At 45.0% G+C, this 23,651-nt stretch overlaps 7 protein-coding genes across 7 annotated transcripts; 4 read left to right on the forward strand and 3 right to left on the reverse strand.

Moving 5' to 3' along the window:
- Positions 1 to 5,010: 5,010 nt before the first annotated feature.
- On the forward strand, positions 5,011 to 5,596 carry FOMMEDRAFT_151943 (uncharacterized protein; the record flags this gene model as incomplete). Its single annotated transcript, XM_007262850.1, has 5 exons — positions 5,011 to 5,071; positions 5,131 to 5,157; positions 5,219 to 5,259; positions 5,315 to 5,340; positions 5,395 to 5,596. The coding sequence occupies 5 exons, from the start codon at positions 5,011 to 5,013 to the stop codon at positions 5,594 to 5,596; spliced, it is 357 nt and encodes a 118-aa protein (XP_007262912.1).
- Positions 5,597 to 5,767: 171 nt separating this feature from the next.
- FOMMEDRAFT_25875 (uncharacterized protein) lies at positions 5,768 to 7,206 on the reverse strand (the record flags this gene model as incomplete). The annotated part of the gene is made up of 6 exons (XM_007262851.1): positions 5,768 to 5,820; positions 5,919 to 6,114; positions 6,235 to 6,333; positions 6,405 to 6,692; positions 6,771 to 6,951; positions 7,082 to 7,206. The coding sequence occupies 6 exons, from the start codon at positions 7,204 to 7,206 to the stop codon at positions 5,768 to 5,770; spliced, it is 942 nt and encodes a 313-aa protein (XP_007262913.1).
- A 615-nt stretch (positions 7,207 to 7,821) lies between these two features.
- FOMMEDRAFT_17137 (uncharacterized protein) lies at positions 7,822 to 9,399 on the forward strand (the record flags this gene model as incomplete). Its single annotated transcript, XM_007262852.1, has 3 exons — positions 7,822 to 8,139; positions 8,251 to 9,011; positions 9,067 to 9,399. Coding segments are annotated over exons 2-3 (944 nt in total), but the record flags the coding sequence as incomplete, so codon positions are not given.
- Positions 9,400 to 11,284: 1,885 nt separating this feature from the next.
- On the forward strand, positions 11,285 to 15,823 carry FOMMEDRAFT_17138 (uncharacterized protein). The gene is made up of 3 exons (XM_007262853.1): positions 11,285 to 11,506; positions 11,563 to 12,506; positions 12,599 to 15,823. The coding sequence occupies exons 1-3, from the start codon at positions 11,385 to 11,387 to the stop codon at positions 15,145 to 15,147; spliced, it is 3,615 nt and encodes a 1,204-aa protein (XP_007262915.1). The 5' UTR covers positions 11,285 to 11,384; the 3' UTR covers positions 15,148 to 15,823.
- A 431-nt stretch (positions 15,824 to 16,254) lies between these two features.
- On the reverse strand, positions 16,255 to 17,006 carry FOMMEDRAFT_138527 (uncharacterized protein). Its single transcript, XM_007262854.1, has one exon. It carries the CDS (start codon positions 16,815 to 16,817, stop codon positions 16,644 to 16,646), a length of 174 nt encoding a protein of 57 aa, XP_007262916.1. The 5' UTR covers positions 16,818 to 17,006; the 3' UTR covers positions 16,255 to 16,643.
- Positions 17,007 to 19,912: 2,906 nt separating this feature from the next.
- FOMMEDRAFT_144606 (uncharacterized protein) lies at positions 19,913 to 21,097 on the reverse strand. The gene is made up of 5 exons (XM_007262855.1): positions 20,793 to 21,097; positions 20,698 to 20,719; positions 20,484 to 20,550; positions 20,355 to 20,427; positions 19,913 to 20,278 (listed from the first exon to the last, which is right to left on the reverse strand). The coding sequence occupies exons 1-5, from the start codon at positions 20,886 to 20,888 to the stop codon at positions 20,216 to 20,218; spliced, it is 321 nt and encodes a 106-aa protein (XP_007262917.1). The 5' UTR covers positions 20,889 to 21,097; the 3' UTR covers positions 19,913 to 20,215.
- A 119-nt stretch (positions 21,098 to 21,216) lies between these two features.
- FOMMEDRAFT_102504 (PH-domain-containing protein) lies at positions 21,217 to 23,623 on the forward strand. Its single transcript, XM_007262856.1, has 4 exons — positions 21,217 to 21,377; positions 21,624 to 22,007; positions 22,066 to 22,719; positions 22,791 to 23,623. The coding sequence occupies exons 1-4, from the start codon at positions 21,273 to 21,275 to the stop codon at positions 23,262 to 23,264; spliced, it is 1,617 nt and encodes a 538-aa protein (XP_007262918.1). The 5' UTR covers positions 21,217 to 21,272; the 3' UTR covers positions 23,265 to 23,623.
- Positions 23,624 to 23,651: the final 28 nt, after the last annotated feature.

The following is a 23,651-nucleotide window of genomic DNA, read 5'->3' on the forward strand; positions in this document are numbered from 1 at the left end:
TAGCCTTTGTTACTCTTGTTCTTTGAGTCCTGGCTACTTTCTTTACTACTGAAAAGGGTCTTAGATGTCTTATTACCCTCTACATTACTGTTGTTAATGTGTTTCTATTCTGAAGTAAGTACACTCACTGGATACTTATCTACACTCTCACTAATACTAACTATATACACTCTGTAACTCTTGTACTAGCTTGCAAATTCCTTGATGCTTACTGTTAGCTCTCTATATTGACTTGGTGAATCCTCAAACCAAATCACCTGTCCTCTATCAAGTGAATCCTCAAACTCAGTAGTCTGAAATTGATAGAGTAAATCCTCAAGCTCAATTGCCTGTACTTAGTGAGTGAGTTTACAGGCAATAGACAACAAGATTATCCATTGAATATTGATGACAATGTGGCTACTGAGCCTTGACTGATGATTCCTAGAGAGTACCCAAGTCTAGATATTGATACTAACATGCTAGGAAGTAAGTCCTTATCCCTTGTAGGCTGGAGGCAACCTAATGAACTTATTCCAGGTGATAAGTCCTTGTCTACATAAGGCTGGAGGCACTCTAATGAACTAGTACATACTAATAATGTAGAATTAAGGTATGTAATTGTACCAGCACATATAGTTAGTCAAATGCATACTGTAGAGCAGAAACTAGTGAGTACTCACACTACTAGGCTTACAGGAATAGTAAATAGTAGTACAAAGAGTAGAAACACTCAGGCAATTAGATTCAAGGATTTGTCCAATCAAGTACAGAAGGTCAAGTTTGAGGATTCAAATGTACACCTGTTTGTTCCTTTTTACTGTTATGGATGCCTGGTCCTCAACCCATCCAATCAATACAAACCTCTAGTGTATCTAGTACTAGTCTATATTAATATGTGTTAATGTGTTCTAGAAGCATTCTATAGTGTTCCAAAGCATTGTGAACCTACTAGGGGCTAATCTAGTAAGTAGTCTCTGTTTCTACTCGAAAATTGTAACTTTACTCACTAAAAATTCCTGAGGGGTACTAGACAATGAGGGAGACCTAGGGTTGATCAGACCCTTTGGTTCCTCAGCATCTAGCAAGGGGTTTCAGTGCTAGGTGGGTACAGTCAAAAATATGTAAGGAAACTCACTGTTCCTCACAAGAGAATTCTAATTGCTCTTAGTTCACTCAACTACTGACTAGGATAACCTAGTACTCAAGTGAGGGGTCAGGGGAAAAGAATCCCCTTTACCCAGCAGTTAATACTGTCTTTTATAAGGGTATACATGTGTAGATACATGAGGAGGAAGTGTAACTAACTACAATGAGAATATATGTGCTTGTGGGTCCTACTGTGTAATGATCTGACACAATCAGTAATGTAGTAATAATAAAATACAAACCAGTGAATCAAATCCTTACAGTTTGTTATACACCAGAGATGCTTTTCTGCTCAACATTGTTGTATGTAGTATACTTCTCTGTATTTAGGTATATAATCCATAGTATATTTGTTTGTAATATGTTCAATAGTGTTATGTATAGTATGACCATCAAAGATTTTAGAGAAAATGTCTCTTATATAGGTATATTATTGTTGGATTCATTGGATTCACTTGTCAGATTCAACAGATTTGCTTTGAATTTGTTACAATAACTTTATAATTGTGTTTTGTGGGATGTACAACATTAAATAGTGACATAGTCAATATTTCTGCATCATTTAATTGTTCACTATGTTTCAATCAATCATTTGTTATGTTTTATGTTTTGTGAATATATACTGTTATTACTCCCCTTCAATTTGAGAAGGTTTGCTTTGAGTAGTAATTGGCTTTTGTGTATAATTGATTCATTCATACGTTTTTGTTATTCTATTATTTGTTTAAGCATTGTATGTGAATGTGTGAATGTGTTTTGTTGAATAATTTCAATGTTATTTGTTATCTTTGTCTGATTTAGTTATTAATTCTTTTTAGCATTATACTGAATGTTATTTGAGTTTATACTCAAATAGATTGCATGTATGCTTGTGTATTTTGTTTGATTGTTATGTGTACATCCAAATAGTTTGTTATTTGGATAAATATAATCCATTGTATTGTTTAGCAATGTTAAGTTTGCATATTTTGTTTGTTATATTTGCATACATTGAGTAGTGCATTATTTCGTTTTGCTCAGTATCATTTGTCTTCCATTTGATAACAAAAGTATTTAAGCTATTGTGTTTCGTTTCTGTTTTGTTTATTAATCTTTATTCTTTTGTAATGGGTGTAAGCTTCAAGTAAGGCTGTTAATGAAGAATACACTGTTATGATATCATTTGAACTTCAAATAGTTAATGATATTTGTTATTTATTGATCATAGATATATTCTTTGTGAATAAATATCTTTCTGCCGTTTGTAGTAATCAATTAAATCCATCACACATTGTGTTTAATTATTAGTAAAGCATCTGATTGAGTTCCAAACTTATGTTTGTTTCTTTTGGATTTTGTTCCAACATTTGTTTGTCTTTTGTGTACTTGGCAGCAGTGTTCTTTCCATCACTTGGCCCTTTAGACTATCCAATGTTAGGCTCTAATGTTTTCAAGGCATTAGTTATTTTGTTTTGTGTCTGTATTATTGTCAAGTTTTTAAGTGACGTTTAATTGTTTATAACATTTTGTATGTTAATGATAGTTTTTCAATGTGTCTGAAATATGTTTATATTGTTTAAACTGTTTGTATTAATTGTATTGACTTAATACTTTGTTATCATGTATATCTTATTGATACATTATATTGTTACAATGTATTTGTAACTATTGTTCGTTTGATTGCATTTGCATATAACTTTGTGTTATTTAATAAATAATAGTTTTATGTGTTCAAATACATTATTATTACTTTGTACGTTTGTATATTTGTATATCTATGCAATATATTTTATTATTTCATTGTATACATTCGTATATCTATGTGATATATTTGTATATGGTAAATATATGTTATTTATTGTGACAGTGTGTTCATGATAGTATAAATCGTTTTTATATTTGAGTTATTATACTTTAGTTGCATTTATACTCTCATTTTCATATTATTTGTTTGTCTAATCATTATTAGATTGATTGTACATTCACAATAGTATTTCTTTATATTATTATTATGCTTTGCTAGCATTATTCTTTCATTTATAGTATTAATCATTTGTATTATTAATATAATATCAAATGTTTGTTTGTTATGTGAGATGTTATTATTATAACATATCTCTGTAGTGTAAGATGAAGTAATTCAGTGTTTGGATATAGTATCACTGGGTATTCATTGTATTTAAAGTAACTAATCTGTCCAAAGTTATTTTAATAAATCAATGCACGTTTGGGATGCTTAGACAGGTGTGTCTAGGTCCTTGTAGATAGTATGTTCTGGTTACAAGTATTGTAGCATATCTTGTTATATAAAGCAATTGTAGTCTTCAGGACAAGACAATTTGCATTTGGTATGCTCAGATGGGAGTGCCAAAGGTTTGTAGACGAGTAGAATAGATCATACATGTAGAATCAAGTGGATTCAGCATTAAATAAAGTAGTTCGATGTTACTTATCAAGTATAACACAATTGAGTGTATCTAGTCATTTGTACTATGGTGTATAGTACACTGAAGCATTTGAGATGACAATTGTGGTGTATATAGTCATGCATATAACTACTGAGGGGGAAATCATAATTGTAGAGATGATGATTTTGAAGTGTTGTGTTTGTAGAGGGTAAGATAAAAGTATAGTAACAATGTAGATATGAGCAGGGAGTGTAAGGCTCATAACCTGTTAGTGTGTTGAGGTTGCAATGTTTCCTAAACAATAGGAAATATTCTTCTGTAGGTTTGCACACTGCTCACAAGGATACTAAGAGTTAGTCACACTAGTAGGGGTTTAGTGGACTCTGCTCATAGTGTGTAGGTGTCAATACAAGTTGACTGCATGGTTTGTAATGAGCTTCATTGTCCTTAGATTAATGTATTATATACTATCTAATATTGTATGTCTTGGATGTATGTCTCAGAAGACATGTCTCAGCAATAGTGTATATTTGCAAGACGTTTGCATGATTTGAGACATATGACACATTTATCTGAAATAAATGTTAACATATACAGATGTAGACAGTATGATGCAAGAAGGGCATTGTACAATATCAGGATATGCATTTTACTTGAGCAATTCATTAGTTTTGTAGCCAAGTAAAAGACAAACACTAGTAGCAAATTCAATGTATAAAGCTGAATTAATAGCTCTTGTAAGAGGAACACAAGAAGCAATCACACTACTCATTTAGATGAAGAGATTCTGCAGGTCTCTGAAGCACCAATTAATATTTATTGTGATAATGACACTGTCATACAAACAGTTACATCAGACAAACTCAAATACTTAGAACAGACAAAGCATTTAGATTATAAGAAAGATTTTATTAAATGCTATATTGAGTTAGAGTACATAAATGCAAAATACATACAGACAAACAATCAAAGAGCAGATATATTAACAAAAGCACTATATGTACCACAAGTCAAACATCTTACCAGTTTACTCAGACTAGTAAGAGTTTGAAGGGGAGTATCACAAGATGATGAGTTTATCACAAGACAATGACTTCATAATGTCTCAGTTAGAATACATACAATATAAGGACAAGAGACACTGAGCAGTCAATTGTCACCTTGCCCCTTGTTCTTGTGTGCCTTCTCTCTTCACACCTCCCTTTGATAGTAAGTAAAATTAACCTACAACACTAGCTCCTCCTATTCGTGTATTCAATTCCAGGTGTGGTTGTATCAACAACTACAAAAATGTGTGGATAGCATACCTTATCCTCGTTTGTAGTGCGACAGGTGAGTCGTTCGATATCATATCATCTCCCTGGAAGTCTGCTCAGATTACCCTTTACTCTTCCTTCCCTCCCACCCATAAGTCGCATTTGGCCTTCTACTAACAAGGGCTGTAATCTATTGTAATTTGGTTGTATTTTTTCATTGTTCATTGAACATTCACTGAATGGGCCCAGATCGTGATTCAAAGTCGTTTGGTACTCTCTTGAAGGAACTGCTCACTGGAGGTCTGTAATCCTTTGATTGCTTGGATCTATTGTGACTAATATCGAGTAAACACGCATAGGAGCAATGTACTTCTTGAGTGTGATCTGTGAGCCCCTGTTTAGAAACACGTGTCCCATTTTGGATTAACAACGGCATCTAAACTACAGCTGTGGCATTCATAAACATGATGCTACTACTCTCTGAACCGGTGCAACATACAGCCAGCACATTTGCAACTTTTTGCTGACACTACTGTAAAACAGACCCCTTTGAATGGCATCTTCTTGACGTATAATCTAGTGATTTCTGACTATAAATATCAAAACTGAATCTTCGATTCTAGCCTAGAAGGAGTTCTCTGCTGCGTTATAAGCAACCGTCTTCTCTTGCAAATTCGGCGAGTCGACAGCAGGCAACGCGCTGCTGAGGTCTCAGCTCAGATCGAGTCGATGAACTTTACACCGAATCCTGCAATCTTCCACGACGAACCTTCCCTGGTCCCGGATGGCGAAATTAGTTCTTTAGAGACTGTTGGCTCTTCATAGATGAGCACAGGTCGTCTCAAAGGATTGAGAGAAATGAAAAGCATTCGAGTCGTTTGCAATACTGTCAATTTTGTACTTTGTGATGTAGACATAGCCTGGCAATGAGATGACCCTCGATTAAATGTTGACAACTGCATGTACGGGTCTGGAGAGTCAAATACACACATATTATCAGCCTCCAATATTCATCTGGTAATTTCTGGGACCCAAAAATTGAGAGATATCTAGAAAGGCAAAGTCAATACACCAAAATCTTCCACTTGCAACATCCTTTGATCTTTACTTTATACAGCAGGTAAATGCTCGCGCGAGGCGTGTTTACTTTCTTCCCCTCCATTTCCATCTCCTAAACCATTCAAGATCCCAGTACCGAGAGTTTTCTTGTGTAAGATGGCGGCTTCGTGTGCCTCGCGCTCGCGTTCGAGGATTTGTGCGATACCTGCGAAGGAGGTTGCTTGGCCTGGTGCCCAGCGGGGGTAGGTTGGTGAGCGGGCGTAGGCGAGTTCTGCTGTCATTATCTGGTGGCGAGGGGGAGGTGATGATTTGAGTTTGTGCATTAGGAGAGAATGAGGCGACAGGAAAGAGTCGGATGTAGAGTGACGGAGGTGTAAATGAAGAGGACAGAAAAGTGGACATACGAGGATGTCGGATGTTAGACCCTTAATAGGTGATGCACTAGTTCGAAAACGATGCATTCTGTACGCTGCGTCAGGAGAGTATTGTGTATCGGAATGATTCTATTCCGCATACAGGCAAGTAAAATATATAAATAAGCAGCATATCGACACGGAACACTCGATTCACTCACATATAACTCCTCTTCATAAGGCCAATGCTCTCCACCTGTCTCCGCCAGCCACAAGTTCCTCGCCAGAACCAACTCCGGATCCAGAACCGCTTCCAGTGGATGTTCGAAAATGGCCTCGACCTCGCCATCGGAAGGAACGAGGGTGTCGAGTACGCTGAGGTCAGAGAGGAGTGTGACAACGGGTGTGACGAGGAGACGGTATTTGGAGAGCCAGGGTCGGAGGATGCAGAGTGCGTGGATGGATGAGGAATGTAAAGGTAGGGCGACTTCTTCAGCGGCTTCTCGGTACTAGTATGCACGAGGCAATTACGACCCAGAGATAAGAGGCTCGATGTCGAGATGGTGGGAGACGATGAAAGAGCTTACAGCTGTCTCAATAACATCCGCATCGGAATCTTCGCATTTCCCGCCTGGGAGAGCGGTTTGACCTGGGTGTGAGCGAAGTTTCTTGGAGCGTGTGGTGAGGAGGACGTAGAGCTCTTTATCCTCGGGCTTTTCGTATAACAGGACGAGGACAGCTGCTAGTTTCGTTGTAGGATACTTCGTACTTCAGTAAGTTCGTCCATTCAAGAAACCATTTCGGTCGAGTGCAGTTTCCAGAGTAGAGAGTAGACGCAGAACGCCAAAGAACAGCATGAGCACAAGCAGATTAAGCCAATAAGTAGATAAGGACAGACAGGTCAAAGGATTCTGGCTTGTGGACCAACAGCCGCGCGATAGCCGTTTGAGACTTTGACGAGAGCTTATCGAAGACGTCTTGAGGTACGCCAAAGGAAGTAGAGCTATTCTTGATTATTTCCATTATGATTAAAAGGTTATAATGTTACAGTGGTCGACAAAAAGATAAATGAAGAGTAAGTAACTGTAAGAGTGTACAACAAGGTCGTGGTAGAAATGTAATCAGCCCCGCGTGTGGTTCTTGTTCCGATCTAGAAGCGTGACGTGTGACAGACGCAACTAATTCCACCTCAACCATTTCTTACACCCCGACCAGCATTTATTCAAGTCCTGGATATCTTGGACTGGCGTTTAACGCGCTTTTCTTGGTTTTCTTGGTTTTCGGCGCGTAACGAGCTTGCTTTGTGGGCCTGGATTTTGTGCAAGCCACGAACCACGACGGGTTGGGGAGCGGAGCGGATCGCGAAATTAAACCATGCCACGCCAGCACGCGCATTCCCGACATGCGAGAATTACATCAACGTCGAGTTTGAAACGCGCGAAGGGGAAGGAGAAGGAGAAAGAACAGACGACGAGTCTGTTATCGAGTGTGTTTAGTTTCGTGTCACGGGAGATCGACTCGTTCGTGAGTACTGCGACTGGACGGGTGCCCGAGGTGCGTCTCTTGAGTTGAGTGTTGCAGGTTGGATGTGCCAATGTTGATATGGTGTGATATAGGACGAGTTTGAAGAAGAGGAAGATGACGATGAGGAGGAAGAGGATGGACCGCGTGCTTCGTCGTCAAGGAGCCAACCTGAAATGCGGGAGGTGTCCAAAGACACGACTCGTGTGGTTCATCGACTACCTCGGGAAGGGAAAACAAATGGACGTAAAACGTCACGCGTCAATCTGCGTTCACCCGGTCTCGCTTCTCACCGTTTTGCACGAAATGCGCGGCATGATCAATACGCCAGTAGTAGTGAAGATGAGGGCAACAAGGGAACAAAGCGTATTGCTTCGAGTCCCTTGACGCCGCGTCCTGCTCGTAGACAACCAGCACATCCGGACGATGAAGAAGGCAAGTGTGATGGCACAAGACCAGGTTTTTCATACTATTCAAAACGCTGCTGGTCTATACCCGTGTTTAAAACTTTCTGCATATACTAACGATCCTTCTCGTTTATATTAGAAGGACTATCAGGATCAGACAGATCCCTTACACCCGTACCTTCCCCCTCTCCTGCTCGGATACGCCGAAAACGCTCTGCCTTCACGATGCCTGGTGCCCTGTATGACCGAACCTCATCACTCGAACCTACACCCGAACCAGACTTTGAAAGAACGCGAGTTGTCAGATTTGCATCTGAGGTGTCCGTCTCGCCTTCTCGAAGGTTATCGGAAACTCCACGCCCAGCGCATCAAATTGAAGAAATGGAAGCGGGTCCATCTTCTGGCCGTCGGCAAAGTTCAAACCCTGAACAACGTGCACAAGACTTGTTCCCTGCTGAAGAATCTTCAGAGAATGAAGAAGGACCGTCATCTTCGCCTACGAAGCGACCTTCTCGTGGCATGGGCAGGTTTGTACAAGAAGCAGTTCGTCAAAGATCTGCAGACAAGAACCCGGACGTTTCACTGTTACTTCCTCAATCTCCCGCTCCTGCAACTTGGTCGTCTCCCAACAAGGGAAAAGGCAAGGCGCCTGTCCTTCCCGAAGCCGAAGTAATTAATGTAGATGATTCCGAGGAAGAGTCAAGTTCGGAGGATGAACACAATCGTTCCTCCCGAGCTGATATATCCGTCACGACAAGGGTGAAGGGAAAGGAACGGGAGCTTCACACTGCGAGACGACAAGAAAGGGAATCTCGATCACTCGCGAATGACGATGAAAGAACGCGGGATAAAGAGAGGATCCGGATCCTAGAAGAGGAACTCAGGAAACTCCGGGAAGAGGTTTGTTATTTTTGTTCGAATCTGGTTTTTAATGCTAATCATTTGATTTCATTAGCTGGCAAGGAGACCTGTTGTTACTCAATCCAATATCGCTCCACCACCGCCACCGCCTCCCCCACCTCCAGTCTTTTCACGTCCGCAAACGATGAATCAACAAGAACAAACGTTCGCTGATGTTCGTGCTTCTCTTCGACACGCCGGGACACCTGTCGAGAAACCAATTAACCCAGCTGCATATGGTGGACCTTCCGTTCGAAAGGGCCAACCAACGATCGTCGGAGCTGACATGATGGCTGCGTTCTTAACTGAAATGAAAACACATAGGCTGCGGAAAATCGGAAATGCTGATGAAACGTCTACGATGCCGTCGTCCTCGTCGCGTTCGCAGCCCGCTGTGAGGGTGAGAGAGGTTGGAGATGTTGGGAATCGGTCGGAGGTTGTGTTGAGGCCGAGGGAGATTGAGGATGTTGGGAATAGGTCTGAGATGTTACCGAGGCCGGAGAGGAGTTTTGCTTTCGCTGGTCCCTCCAGGCAGGTTCGGAGAGCAGAATCAACCAGGGAGGTCGGCGAATCAGCGGACCCAGGGAGAGATGTTCCGGTTGGTAGTAAGAGGAAACAGCCAGGAGCTTCTGAGGCGGCAGAAGACCCACTACGTGAGTTTACATATTGGATTGCGAAATGGGATGATGTGCTGATTTGTCCTTATTTAGCTTCTAAACGGCGGGCTTTGTCGTCCTCGGTGCATGCAAGAGAGACTTCTAGTGTCTCTTCTATTCGACCTCCATCTTCCTCAACGAAGAACACCAGGTTGCCTAATCCCACAGATATCGCAAGTCGAACGGCTCCTGTATCCAACTCATCGCAGTCATCCGGCCCTTCAATGGACGCTACTTCACGGTTACATCACTTAGCAGAAGTGCGAATAGGTATGGGAACCCCATCCTTGTGTTCAGACAACGAACAGGATAGTGGGAGGAGTAACGAAGATCGCTCACCGCCGACGCCTCCACCTTCAGCCTCAGAGCATAGAGAAAATACGAGCACTGGGGACGTTATTCATGAGAGGGTGATACTTCCCGATATTCATAACGATGCTGGGGAGGTCGAGGAGATTGGGATGGAGAGATATCGGTCCGAACAGCAACAGAGGAAGTCGCAACCAGCTCGAAGAGTTCTCGAGGCGTCCCAAATGGATGACTCGTTTACACGAAGACAGCCTGTCTCCCGGAAGCTTGATTCTCCTCGTAGGCCTCGAGCTCCTGCACGAGCACGAATGGTGAAGGAGGTTAGCCAGCACGAGGAAGGAGACGACGAAGATATGGATCCAATATCTTTGTCGTTTGCCTCTGCCGAGCCATCTTCGTATATCCAGGTTGACGAGCAAGAGGAGCAAGTGCAAGATGTTCGTCAAGCAGACGCGCCTGAGAGTCCACCGCTTCGTCTGCCTTTACGACCTCCTCCCGGTATGTTCAAGCCGGCAATTCAGAAGGCTGTTCGCCCAACGCGGTTACCTGTGCATAAAGGCTTGCAAAAGGGTCGATCGAAGTCGACTGTGCGTAGTTCGTCCAACAACGCCTCATCTGGAACAGCTTCGCTTCGAAGAAGAGACTCGTTAGATTCGGAGTTGCGACGAGCGGAAGCTACGTACGATGCAGAGGTTTTAGACGACGACGAACCGGACACGTTCTCAGGACTCGGAACGCGTAGTCGGAAGCGCGGATTTATTGCATTTGGTGGAGCGGGAGGCCCATCTGCTGTTATGGGAGAAGGCAGTGTGGAAGGGTTGGAGGATGTGGATGTGGATGATTCTTCGTCTGATGAAGAAATACCGGAAGTTGTGCCTGTGAGCAGAATAGCGAGACGATTGTCGGCACGGACGGGGTGATATCTCCGTCTGTCTGTTCCTTGTTTATAATTAAACATGATCATTGGTTTTATTCGCCTTTTTGAATTAATATTGTTTTCGTTTATTTTTGTATATTGTTCTGAATAGTCAAGTCTCTTGCTTTCTTGTGCTATGTGTACGATACAATAGGATAGCAATTTCCTGATCGAATACGCTTTAGCATTGACATAATTCGTGATCTAGAACAGGGACGGAGTGACGCGTGCGTGGCAGTGTACTGGTCCAATTGCGGAAGGAGTTGACCAAATCAAATGGGATGTCTAAGTTTGCCGCCGAGTAATCAGCCCCTCTCATTTACACTCTCCACGTCCCGCAGCATTCCATTATTACTTTATCCGTCGTCACGATCAATTTCAACCATCCCTTGGACCACAACCACTGACTATCAACGAGGTCCATGATTACTAGGCTCTGCTATTGCTGTCTGGATTGTTTATGAGCGACTGCTGGTTATTTACGATTAGCTTATGACGCGCTCTGTTCATCTACGCTCGACTACTACCCCTTTCCTGTTTCGTTCGGGACTGCGACATCTTTACATCTTGCTTTGTGCGCGGTTGGTTTGGGGGCAGTTTACTTCTCAGCCAAGGTACGCTTCGCTATACTCTTTCCAGTCAAAATAATTGTTGTTAATAATTGAGTAAGATGGGGTCAAGCAACTGCAGTAGTTAATAACGTGTTATTCGTCTCGGGAGGCAAGACGGACCAATTTGGCTCGTATTCGTACACGTCGGCGCCAACGACGAACGATCTCTTCACTTTGGACTTATCGAGTAGCTTTGACCCTACTTCTCCGCCTTGGAGGTATATATCCGGATCGCAGAATACATCGACGAATCAGGGGCAGGAGCTTGCTTGGCATAGTCTTGCTGCGTATAATACGAGCCAGATGCTGTTGTTCGGTGGGGATGGAGGGCCGAACTCGCCGATTGTGTTGCCGAGTCAGGCGAACTCTGCAGCTTTGTTGGATGTTAGCAATATCAATACGCAGACTTCGGAGTGGATTATGGAACAGGAGGGATGGGCAGGTGAGCCGAGTAGGAGGATACATCATACGACTGCTTCGGTTGGTGGGAAGGTGTATTTGGTTGGAGGGGAGAAGGACGATGGTTCTTCGTTGGGTTATTCAGATCATTATGTCTTCGACCCGAGCGTTCCGAGTTTCACGAAATTACCTAGTGAGAATGGGCCTCCGGATATATATGGACATGGATCGGTCGTACTTTCGGATGGGAGGGTGCTGGTGTTGGGTGGGTATTCGCAGAGTGAGGGGAGTCTTGTGCCGTTCACGACGATTTGGAGTATCGATACGACGCAGGCGACTTTAACTTGGAAGTTGGAGAGTGTTGATTCTGGGAGTGGTGTGCCCGGTGGACGAAGAGCGTTTGCGTATACGTGGCTTGAGGGAGATAAATTGTTGATACATGGTGGGTCGGACGCTCAGTTTCAGACGAGTTTGAGTGATGGGTGGGTGTTGGATACGAAGGCGAGCCCGATGAAGTGGTCGAATGTGTCTGCGTTGACGCAGCTTGGAGCGAGGAGGGATCATTTTGCGGTACAGGTTGGGAGTCAGGTTGTTTTTGGTTTTGGTGCGTATTCTCTCTTCTATGTGCATACATCCAATCATACAATTAATCAATATCTAATATTTGGTGGTATATGCTCTTATGTTGTATTGCAGGCTATGGGACGAACGCGGGTGCACCTGTCGCACTTTCTGTGTTCGACTTTGACAAAGGCTCCTTCACGTCATCCTTCTCACCTCAGTCCGGTCCTTCGCTCACTACACTTCCCGTCCCTGGAGGCACGGGTGGTTCCTCACCAGGAGGTCCTAACGGTTCTGGCGGCTCAAATCCTACTGGCACAGGAACTCGTCCAGGCTCCTCACCCACCGGATCCGATCCAAACGGCGGAGATGGAAACGGCGATGGAGAGAAACATACTGCTACTATCGTCGTTGCGAGTATATTTAGTGTGTTAGCAGTTGCACTAGCTGCTGGGTTCCTCGTCGTCGTCATCATTCGTCGCCGACGCGCACGCGAGCAGCAATTCCATCTTATACAGAACGACGACGAGCAGCAGAGTCCTGACGGAGCTTCGCCTTCAGCGCCTTGGGAACTTGCGGGTATAGCGATCTTACCTTGGTTGAGGACTCGAAGGGCGTTAGCGAGAGGTGAGAAGACGCGCGTGGCGGATAAGAAGGAGGGGTGGACTGTACTTGGACTTGGACGACCTAGGCAGAGGATTGATATGCTTGCGAATGAAGACGCTTCGGAATTGGGGGTTGCGCATCGGGCGAGGAGGTTTGGGAGTGGGAGTTCGAGGAGTTGGTATAGCGTCCACGATGCTCCATCTATACATGAGCGATATGCGAGTGCGGGGTCGAGTGGATCCTCTATCGTGCGGATTTTCAGCGGGTCTCTGAAGAATATGGGTGCGGGTGTTAGGCGTATCGTCAGTGGGGGAAGCGCGAGTACGAAGGGACGGGTACATGGGAGACAGTGGACGGACGTCTCCCTCCCTCTGGATCCGTTTGATGCGTATGAGGATAGTGAAGGGTTGTTATTGAGTGATAAGAGTCATCATCCGTACGAGCCCGGAGGACTTTCGGACGACGAAGGGGATATCGCGCTTGCTGCGAGGCCGAGAGGAGGAAGGCAGGAGAGTTCGCATGTGTCGAAGTATTCTGATCCATTCCGTGACCAGGACCAGGATCGAGAGAAGGAAGGAGTAGTACTGTTCGACGCGTCTGCTCGGAGATCATTAGACGAAGCTGGACCTTCGTCCCCTTCTCCTCTTCAAGGACAACGCGAAGTGGATCCTCGTTCTTCTCAATCTACCTTATCCCATTCATCTGCCATCCCTCAACTTCCTCCTCTCGTAACGACCGCGTCGAAGAGTACACAAAGCAGCTCGAATGGGCCAACGTCGTCTTCCCTTTTAGACGGGAGCAGTGGCGGTCACACCACTTCCACCTCCTCCCACCAAACTCCTGCATCACCCAATAGTGCTCGACCACGAACAACATCAATCATCAGTGGATCTATTGTCGGTGTACCGTCGAGCCCCGTGAAACGCTCGGATTCGTGGTGGACGAGGTTTAAACGAACGACGTCGCTCCGAGATAGCTTACAAGACCAAGCGAGGAGTGCTTCGACGTCGAGGACGAGGATGGACTTGGATTTCCGAGATCCGAACCCTCCTCCTGGACGGTTGGGAGCGATTAAGGAGGCTAGTGGGGGGTCGAGTGGGTCTCCTGATTCGCCTACTGCTTCGAAGTTGATAGGCTCGCTGGGATTAGTTGGTTTAGGACAAACACCAAGGTACCAAGGACAGGGACAAGGACATGAGAAGACACCCTCGAAAGGAGAAAAAGGAGAAGGGAGGAGGATATACTCGACAAGTGGACACGAGCAGAGTACGACGAGTTTGAAGACGAGTCGGACGGCTGACTCGGCGAAGCTTGAGAAGCTGTTCGGTGCAGGGAGGGGAGTGGACGTTGCGCAGAGGGAGGCAACTGGGACTACGACGTCGAGTATTATTGGTGATGCAGCGAGTCTCGTGGAAAGTGAGGGGAGGAGTGGACATGAGAGGGAGGGGACGTGGTCTTCCCTTGGAGCTTATGAACCGGACAGGACGCTGGATATTGCAGAGGCGAATTTCTCTTTGACTTCGCCGTTTGGGGATGATAACGAGGAAGGGATCGTACAGTCCCCGACCGAGATCGTCGCTCCCTCGTTCGATCGACTTGACGGTGTAGAGAGCTCAATTCGAGCCATACCAAAAGCTCAAACACAATCCTCCGCATCCACCTCCCTCCTATCTACCCCACCTCCACCATTCCCACCGTCCCTAATAGGCTCGATATCAAAGGGTAAGACTCCCGTCTCGCCTGGTACGGTCGCTGCCCGTGTTGCGGATTACGAGAGGAGGATGTCTTTGGAGATATTCTCGTCTCCTTCTGCTTCTTCTCCGAGTTCTACGTCCCTTTCTCTTTCTTCTTCTTCCAATAACAACAATAATAATTCGAATTCGACGCCGACGAGGACACCTAGGTCGCATGATTACGCTTTAACTCAAACTCAAGGACAAGGACAGGTGCAGAGTCCGACGCCCGGGAGACGAAAAACGCGGTCGAACGTGAAGTATGGGCTTGTCACGAGGCCGGAGTTGTTTGTTGCGAACCCGGATGGGGAGAGAGGGTCGATTAGTGGGGTTTCTGAATCGTGAGGTTTGGGTTGGGCTTTGTTCTTCTCCTTTGCGGTCTTTCCGTGTTCTGTTTTTGAGTCAAGTTCTGTTTGCTTTTTTTTTCAATTTTCAATTTTCATGATCTTTATTGCTGGTCCTTCCCCCCCCCCCTTCCCTTCTTGTTGGGCTTTATGCACATTCACTAGTTGGTTGGTTGGATGGATCCTTCTTGAATACGTTCCGTGCTTGCTCGTTCCAACATTTCGTTTACCCTTTCCCCTCCTCTTTTTCTTCTTCACTTCTTCGTCTTCGAAAACACCACTCTTGACGACCTCCTTACGACACAGACATTCTACTTCTTCATTTTTTTTCTGTTCTGATTCTAATTCTGATTCTGATACACACACGAATCTGTTACGAGCCCCATCATGTCATGATATTAGTTAGATACAAGGACTTGTTTTGCTATTGATATTGTAATAATGTATGTACACGCTTGTATATGTTTTTGTTTTTGTTTTTCCTTTTAACATTCTGTTCTGCTCTATTTCCTTGGTCTGCTTTGATTGATGGATTGGTTGGTTGGAGGTAGAAGGAGGATAAGCCTATTAGGAAGGATGGATGGGTTCTTGGTTGTGCTCTGTTTTTCTTGATGTCTTTTGATGTTAAAAGCCTCTCGTGCTTTTACGGTGAGGTAGGAAGTAGTGTATAGAATGAACGACGACTTTATTTTATTTGGCTACAGGTAGACGCTAGTCTTTTATTTTTTTACTTTCTGTTGATTTGCCAGAGTTCAAAAAAAAATATCACGAAGGCTTGCAAAACCTGTGTTCGCTGCTTCATTATAGTTAGTTGTCTCTGACTCTCTGCGATTTGAAATGAGCGCTCAAAAGTAAGAGTTTGGTTGTCTTTTCGGTTATAAGTACATGTATGTCATTTAGATGACATAGCTGCTCAGTGCTGGTTTGTAGTGCGATCCAGCGACCAAACGACATAAGGCTAGAGTCGATTAGATGAGTAGTACTTATGTAAGGTACGTGATCAGTAGAATCCTGATTTGGACGATTCTGCCCTTGCTCTTGATTCTCCATGAACCTCTTTCCAACTGCCAGCACGCTTGAACTCGTTTCTGTATTATGTCTAAGAACCGAGGTTAATGGATCTTAGGACAAAGAGCAGAGTCAGAGGTCCTCTCTAACAAAATACGAATGTTTAGGCGATTGCTTAAACTGGGAAACTTTGCAAGGTGTACGCGTGTAATGCTTGTGTTGGGTTTCTTGTGTTTCGTTATGCTTTAATGTTGTGAAATTGGAGAGGCCTTTTTGTTGGGTGTGTTGAGACGGGAATAATGATCAGGCGATTGCCTTTTTCTGGTTACTCGTGCGTAGTTTGCTTGTGGTTCTGTTTTCACGTATGTTGCACTGTGATGCGGATGCAGATGCGGGATGTGAAGTGTGGAGGTTCGAATACTGCGCAATCACCTTCACTATCACATCGTTTTCCGTGAATCATTATACCCAACAGATCGTTATCAATATTCAGGAATGTGCTGAGTGTGCGAGGCATGCATGGCCTGGGAGGCGATTGCTTGTTCGGGATATTAGGATTAGGGAGTAAGGAGGGGAAGGACCACTCGTGCCCTCAGGAGTAACTCGTGTCGCGCAGGTGTTTCCGCAGGATAGGGTCAGCAAGAAGAGACGTACTGGAATCATTGAAATGAATATTTGGTTTTGCCGAATAAGAAGCTCAAGGTTCGTTCCTTCGGTTCGTTTTCGTTCGAGGAGGAAAGAAGTACTTCATTTCCGGGAAATTGGCTATGCTAGTATAACCGTAATATGAATATAACGATGCCACTATTATTCGTATTGGGTTTTGCTGTAGATTACACTCATCGGGTTTCCAGGTTTCCGCGTGCATGACCAAAGGGAAGGGTCGTATCGCCGTATAGTTGGCAATATCTAGAACCCGACTAGGGTATGTGCGTGTGGAAATACAAGTGCTCTCTTCGTTCGAGAACTCAGTCCTCACAAGTTATTGCCGACAGAGACGGAGGTGACGTAGAGCCGATCAATAAGGCTTAATCAATTGTATTTTCGTACTTTTGTTGAACAAAGGGAAGTAGGGAGGAAAAAGACGGGAGTATCTGTCTAGCTGAGAGAGTATTCCGAGTCGGACTAAAGCAGTTGAGTATTCAAGTTCCCATAGGAAGTTTGCTTAGGTTTGGGGGTAGCTTAGGAGCCGTGGTTCTTGAAAGTACAAGAATTCGACTAGAATGGCGGAGCTGTAGGACGCCGATATCGAAATCGTGGAAGGTTCAAGCCATGTCGTGCATGCTGGTGAAGCAGAGAACAGAGAGGGGATGTTGTAGATGTCGGGGTCTCCCGAGGAGTGACGTTCCTGCACTTATTGAGGTTCTAGTTATCGATTTCGCGAATGGTGAGAACGAGATCCTCAGATTGAAAGAGTGGGATTCTATGTGGAAAGTAGGATTTAAGATAAATTGCGATCTCTCGGGTCTTAGTGAGTGTTCTGGCGCTCGAGCGTATATTCTAAACACTTGGAAAATCCTTCGCGGATGCGCTAGAATTTGTGGCGTGGTCCAACGCGCGCTGTCTGGGGTTCCCAAATGTTTTCGGACGAACTTGTAAATTTGGATGCTGGAAGGTATTGACTCGACGACCGGAAGGATTACGTGCGATACGTCCGGATGCGTCTAGACGCCAGTGCATCTAGCATCTGATAATAGTGCGGATGATGGATATTCTGGATACACAAGATCTCGTAATGCGCCTTCTCAATATGTTGTAACGCGAGTTTCTAGACCTTCTCACTGCTTCGATCCTGGAATGGCCCGCCCAGAGCTCGATAAAGACAGAAACAAAACAGGAGAGCAGGCTTACTGTGCTCATTAGGGGCTACCTATGAGGGTCGAGTCAAGACGTATTTGTAGATCCTTCTAGTCCTAGTACCCCAGCCGCCGAATTACAATGTTACCGCTCCGTTAGAAGTAGGAATTCAGGGTCTCAGGCCTTCGAGCGAATGACGTTATCGATGTTTCTGTGAAAAGAATAGGCTGAAGGACGGAGAGGGAAGTTGGAATACTGCTTGTGAGGAGAGTTACGCTAGATCACTGGGGTTTTCTGCGGCCAAGTAATATCAAATTGTCCCGCCGCAGCAGATGCGAAGAAAGACGAATTAATATGCCCTGGATACGTTGGAGCCTTGCTTGACACAGGAACATTTTCCTAATCCGCCGACAAAAGCTTGATCAATGATCGGGCCTGCAAACAAAGATGCATAGGACCGCTCCCTGGAAAACAAGTAGACTAAGATGGCGACGTTAATTCCTATAGGTCAGTTACTACATTCAGAGGTACAAGAATGATGAACAGTATAGCCTTTGCATGCTATGCAAATGGTATTGGAAAATCAATGTCACTACGTATTGAAACCAACGATGAATAGAGAGGATCGCGGATTCATAACCTATGTATCGATTCGTGTGCTGTTCATCCTTTGATTGCTTTCGTTGGGCTAAACTCGCTTTCGTTGAGCCTAAAATAAAATAAATCATTGCCTTCAATCAGCATATTAATCAATGAAACACAACGATTCCATAGTTGATAGAGGCGCACCTTGATGGCGTTCATGTGGGTACCTTCCCCACTATGATATTTGGTATTCGATATTCCGATATTTCACATATTGTCAACGCCACTATTGCAAAGCTATCAGAACAAAGGCAAGCGTCGTGTGCCGTTCGCCGTTGCTTGTCTAGGGTGTAACCAACGGAGGGTTATCGAGAACATGCATATTCTGGATCTAGTGGCCTAAATGTGGATGTCATCGGACTCTACTATTTCTCCGTCGCGTTTCAAAGCAGTGTTATTGCGTTCAAATTGGGAGGTGCACGAAATTGGTGAGAATCTCAGTACTGCTCCCGTACCACAAGCATGGAATTTTGTTCGTTATGAGCTTCGTGGCTGGTCCGTGCTTGTCGAGCATGATAGATCTCACGGAAATAATGGTGGATCCTTAGAACGCATGCTTCGCGGACCCTCTGTGTACGATTATAGTGCAAATCTATGTCCACGGGATCAGCTATCAACCGTCCTCATCGGTCGTCTCCATGCGAATAACAGCGAGAGCTTGTTTCTCCGTCTGCCGATACGGTCGTGTTGACGATTACTATGGTGGAAGATCGTCGGTGCAACTTCTCGAGCGATGCTTCTTTTCTGAGATCACGCTTAAGTGCCTGAACTGGAAACCGTTAAGTATTGTGGGACACTGGGATCCATATTGATTGATGAAGTGTACAGAGCATGCATACGTACAATCTCTCTGGTCTGGTGATCCCGGAGGCCGGAGCCTTTGTGAATAGTCATGACAACGTCTAAGTAGGGGATGTGAAATTGTATTTCAATCATATCTTTACCTTTTTTTAGTTTGTAAGAGAGAAAGGTATCATTACCATCAAGATCAATTCTTGAAACGTCATGAACTCACAAGAACGTATCTTGTTCCCAGTGAGCCACGGGTGAAGGATATGTCCGACGCAACATTAATTTGTGTGTAACCGATTCAGAGTTAGGATGGTGCTTTGCGTAGTACCTTGTGTCTCGCTAGCAGTATCGCAGTGATACATTGATACAGGGCTTGACATAATTGATGTAACTTGCTGAAATGAAAAATGGTGAGGATACGCATGAAGGGGACCCTTTACTAGTAGACATGTAAGTGCATATAGTCAACACCCCTGCATGTCGGTTTTATCGGCAGAGTTCTAGAGATCTTTTGGTGGGAGAAGCGGTGATAAAATTTTGCCATTTGTTATTGTCGTTCTCGTCAGAGCATCGGCCTAACCATTTCTCTCCTCTGCGAAGAGATCGCGAGGTATTGTGGATGAGACGTGAAGCGAATAAGAGAGGGACGAATGGGAGTTTCGGTGGTTTAGGTAAGACTTAAGGGTGGCTCCTCCGGGCATGCGTAAGGAGAACGTGGGTTGTTAGTTTGCTACCTGAAGTTTGATTGGTCTATAGGACGTTGAAGATGCTTTACAATACACGGGCGTTTGCGAATAACTTTGCCAAACAAAGACACATTGAACTTTCTATGCCTCGTTGATGGCCTTGATGTACTCTTCGGAGAACTCCTTAGGAGCCTTCTCGAGAATCTAGCAGCATTGAAAAATGGTACATATATTGAGTATTTTCGTCTAGTTTTAAGGGAGACACTCGTAGCAAACAAACCTCTAAGAGTTTTTCGACATAAAGCTTCTGTGCTTCCTCTTTGGGGGTACCCTTCACCTCTGACCAGGCATCCCTGCACCAAATTCACATGAACATGTAATTGCACAGGATTGACAGATAAGTACGTGCCATTTAGCCTTTCCCGCAAAGTCGAGGAGGCCAGTGGGACGAGGCACGTCAACATCACCAACGGTGACTAAACGAAAGAGGAAAGCGAGTCAATCACGGCAACACACAACAAAAAACAAAGCATAGCCAGTTTGCGATCAAATTGCCGAGTCGAATAGTGGACACATCGCCGAAAAGAAGAAACGAGGATTTCAAATGTTCTGAGTCAACTTGCCTTGTTTGTAATACTTGTAAAACTGAGGACGGCAAGCGATGAGATCATGGGGATAAGCCAAATGGGTTGAGGTGATATACGACGGGTTAACGTACGTAGAGCTGTTCGTCCTGTGTCGGTTTGACCGGACCGTCCTTGGGGAGGTCCTGAACAATCTCGACAGCCTTTACGAATTTTGCCTCGTAACTCATTTGTTGCAGAGTAAATAAGTATGAATGTTGTGTTGGAAGATGAGAGCGAGAACTGAGTGGGGATCAGTCCAGCATATCTTATCTAAATTCGGAGATTGCCCGTGCATCGTCTGATCTGGTTAGGGTTATTTTCCATGTCGTCGTTGTCGTCTACGTCGAGCACGTAGGTCGCTGCCACTCCTCTCGACTGCCAGCCATCATCATTCACCAACTCGGCCATCACTATTATTAAGGTGGACGAAAGCGAGCTCGCTTTTGTTTCTTGGAGACAGTTGGTATTACATAAGCAATACTGCAATAGTTGCGCCTTCAATTCAGTCTGCAGCCACTGCATCTCGCTGTCGACGTTCATCGCAAGAAAATACACAAGCAGAGGCTCATTAGATGTCGTCGTCTGTCCAAAACCAGCCAGGATCTGGCTGTCCTGCTGCTCCTCCGACGCCCCAAGAAATCACAAGGAAACTGTCGGTGCACAACAAGCCCGCTAAGGTTCGTACTTGTCTACTTGTCGTTCCATCAAAGCACCTTGCTTAGCGCACCGCATGCCCCTTGTCTGCACGTTTGACACGCACTTCATGATCGGCACTTTGGCTGGGAATAATGACGGTCCCGTCCAATTGCCCTCGACTTGGCTGTCCGGTCTGTTCATCACGCCGTATGTCTGCTTTGATTGTTTCGTGGTGGCGCGGCATCACTGAATGATGCGCTGTTTTGCCTGAACATCTGCAGATTCAGCCTCCCCATGTGCTTTCACCGTCCGCCCTATCGGGTACGGAAAGCGATTCTGACACGTTTTTCTCCCCGGAGCATTCTCCGTTAGCCAGTAGCTATTTCTCGGGAGGCTCGCAGCCTCAAGCGATTAGCCACCCACACAGCCATGCACAGAATCACGGTCATGGCATGTCACTCGGACTTTCTACTAGCGTATCATCAAAACCATTGTCTTCTATTGCGGAACGAAGAAGCGGAAGTGCCGACGAGGAATCGGATGAGAACGAAGAGGCTGATGAGGAGTGGGCACAAGAACGCCATTCGATTGACCTCACACAAACGCACAGACCTGATGAAGACAGTGTCATAAAAACTGGCTATTTGCACAAAAAGGGCGAGCGGCGAAAGGTCCGTGATAATACATCAGAGCGATCAAAGTTCCACCTCATCTAATATTGTATGTTAGACTTGGAAGAAGCGCTGGTTCGTTCTCCGACCTGCTCACCTTGCGTTCTACAAAAATTCTGCCGAATATCAATTGTTACGTCTTCTTGACCTCTCAGATGTCCATTCTTGCTCTCCTGTGGAGTTGAAGCGACATTCACATAGCTTTGTTCTCGTGTCTCCCAGCCGGACTTACTATCTGCAGGCCGACACTGAGCAAGAGATGCAAGATTGGGTACGACGTGTGAACACAGCTCGAGAAGCTCTGCTTGGTACCTCAACCCAGAACAGTGCCACTGCGACCCCTATTGCTATTCCTGCCTCTGGAAGCGGATCTCGTCAAAACACTTTTGCACATTCTCCGACCGCGGGTGTAGTAGGGGGTGCTACCACGCCGTCTCCACCTTCTGCTCGTAGCATTGGATTTGCTGCCGGGCCTGTGACTTCTGACTCAGAATCGGAAGACCAGGCAGCAGGTGAAGTGCCAAAGTCGGTCGGCAATGTTACTGCTTCCCCGTCAAAGACTCAGACTCAAGTCGGTGGCTCTACGAGCAAGGATACATCAAAAATAATTTTGTCAGGCTATCTGATGAAGAGTCGCTCGAAGCGCCGGGGATGGAGGAAGAGATGGTTTGTCTTGACGAACGAAGGTTTATTCTATAGCGCTAGTCATATGGTTTGTTCTCATTATCATTACATTCAATACGGCACAGGACTGATACTTTGTGCGACTTTGTTCGATTCTAGGACTCGAAACCTCGTCGATCGATTGATCTCTCACAGATTATCGACGCCCTTGAATATGATTTATCCCAGGACAAGAGCCACTCAGGTTCCAACGCGATCTCGCCTCCCGTCATTTCCGCCAGCGACGAGAGCTATGGGCACGAAATGGACTCCGCGAACACCGGGTTCAGTGGCGCAAAATATACGTTCAAGATCGTAACTACAAAGCGACCGTTGTTGTTGTGTGCACCAAGTGAAGCTGAGGAGATTAAGTGGCTAAGTGCTGTGCGAGCATTAATCGCAAGACGCTCGAATCCATTGAGTTCTACCTCCGCGGGCAACGCACAGGGAGCTTTTGGAAATGCAGATGTGACTGGAACGGTGCCCCCTCCAGTCGCCGGCGTCAAGGCGTCAGTATCAACAGGGGGACGAAAGCGTAGTGCGAGCGGAGCGAGTGGACTTCCGATCGTAAGGGATGAGCCATCGCACCATTGAATTAACAGGGGTCGGAATGAAACGCCAGTTTTGACCCTTGCTGTTAACACTCCTCGATGGCCGCTCCCAAGGAGCCGTTTATGCGACACAGCGCTCTCGAACGACGCATCTTTCATATATCCTAACGGATTCCTCGTTACCCACACGGACGCCGCCACCATGTCTCGCGTCCTTTGTTCTGGATTATTGTAACATCATTTTCTTCACTGTTTTTACCGCTTGAAATCCTCAGATATATTTTGTAACTGTGGGTGTATATTATTCCTTTTTGTGTATGCCTCTACTCCAGTCTTTCCTCTCATATATCGTCTTTGTACTCCTCGATCCTTCTGTTGCGACGTCCTTGCTTATTCCTTCATTTTGTTATTTTTTAAAAAGAAGAAATTC

Source organism: Fomitiporia mediterranea (assembly GCF_000271605.1).
Source record: "Fomitiporia mediterranea MF3/22 unplaced genomic scaffold FOMMEscaffold_2, whole genome shotgun sequence".
Classification (NCBI taxonomy): domain Eukaryota; kingdom Fungi; phylum Basidiomycota; class Agaricomycetes; order Hymenochaetales; family Hymenochaetaceae; genus Fomitiporia; species Fomitiporia mediterranea.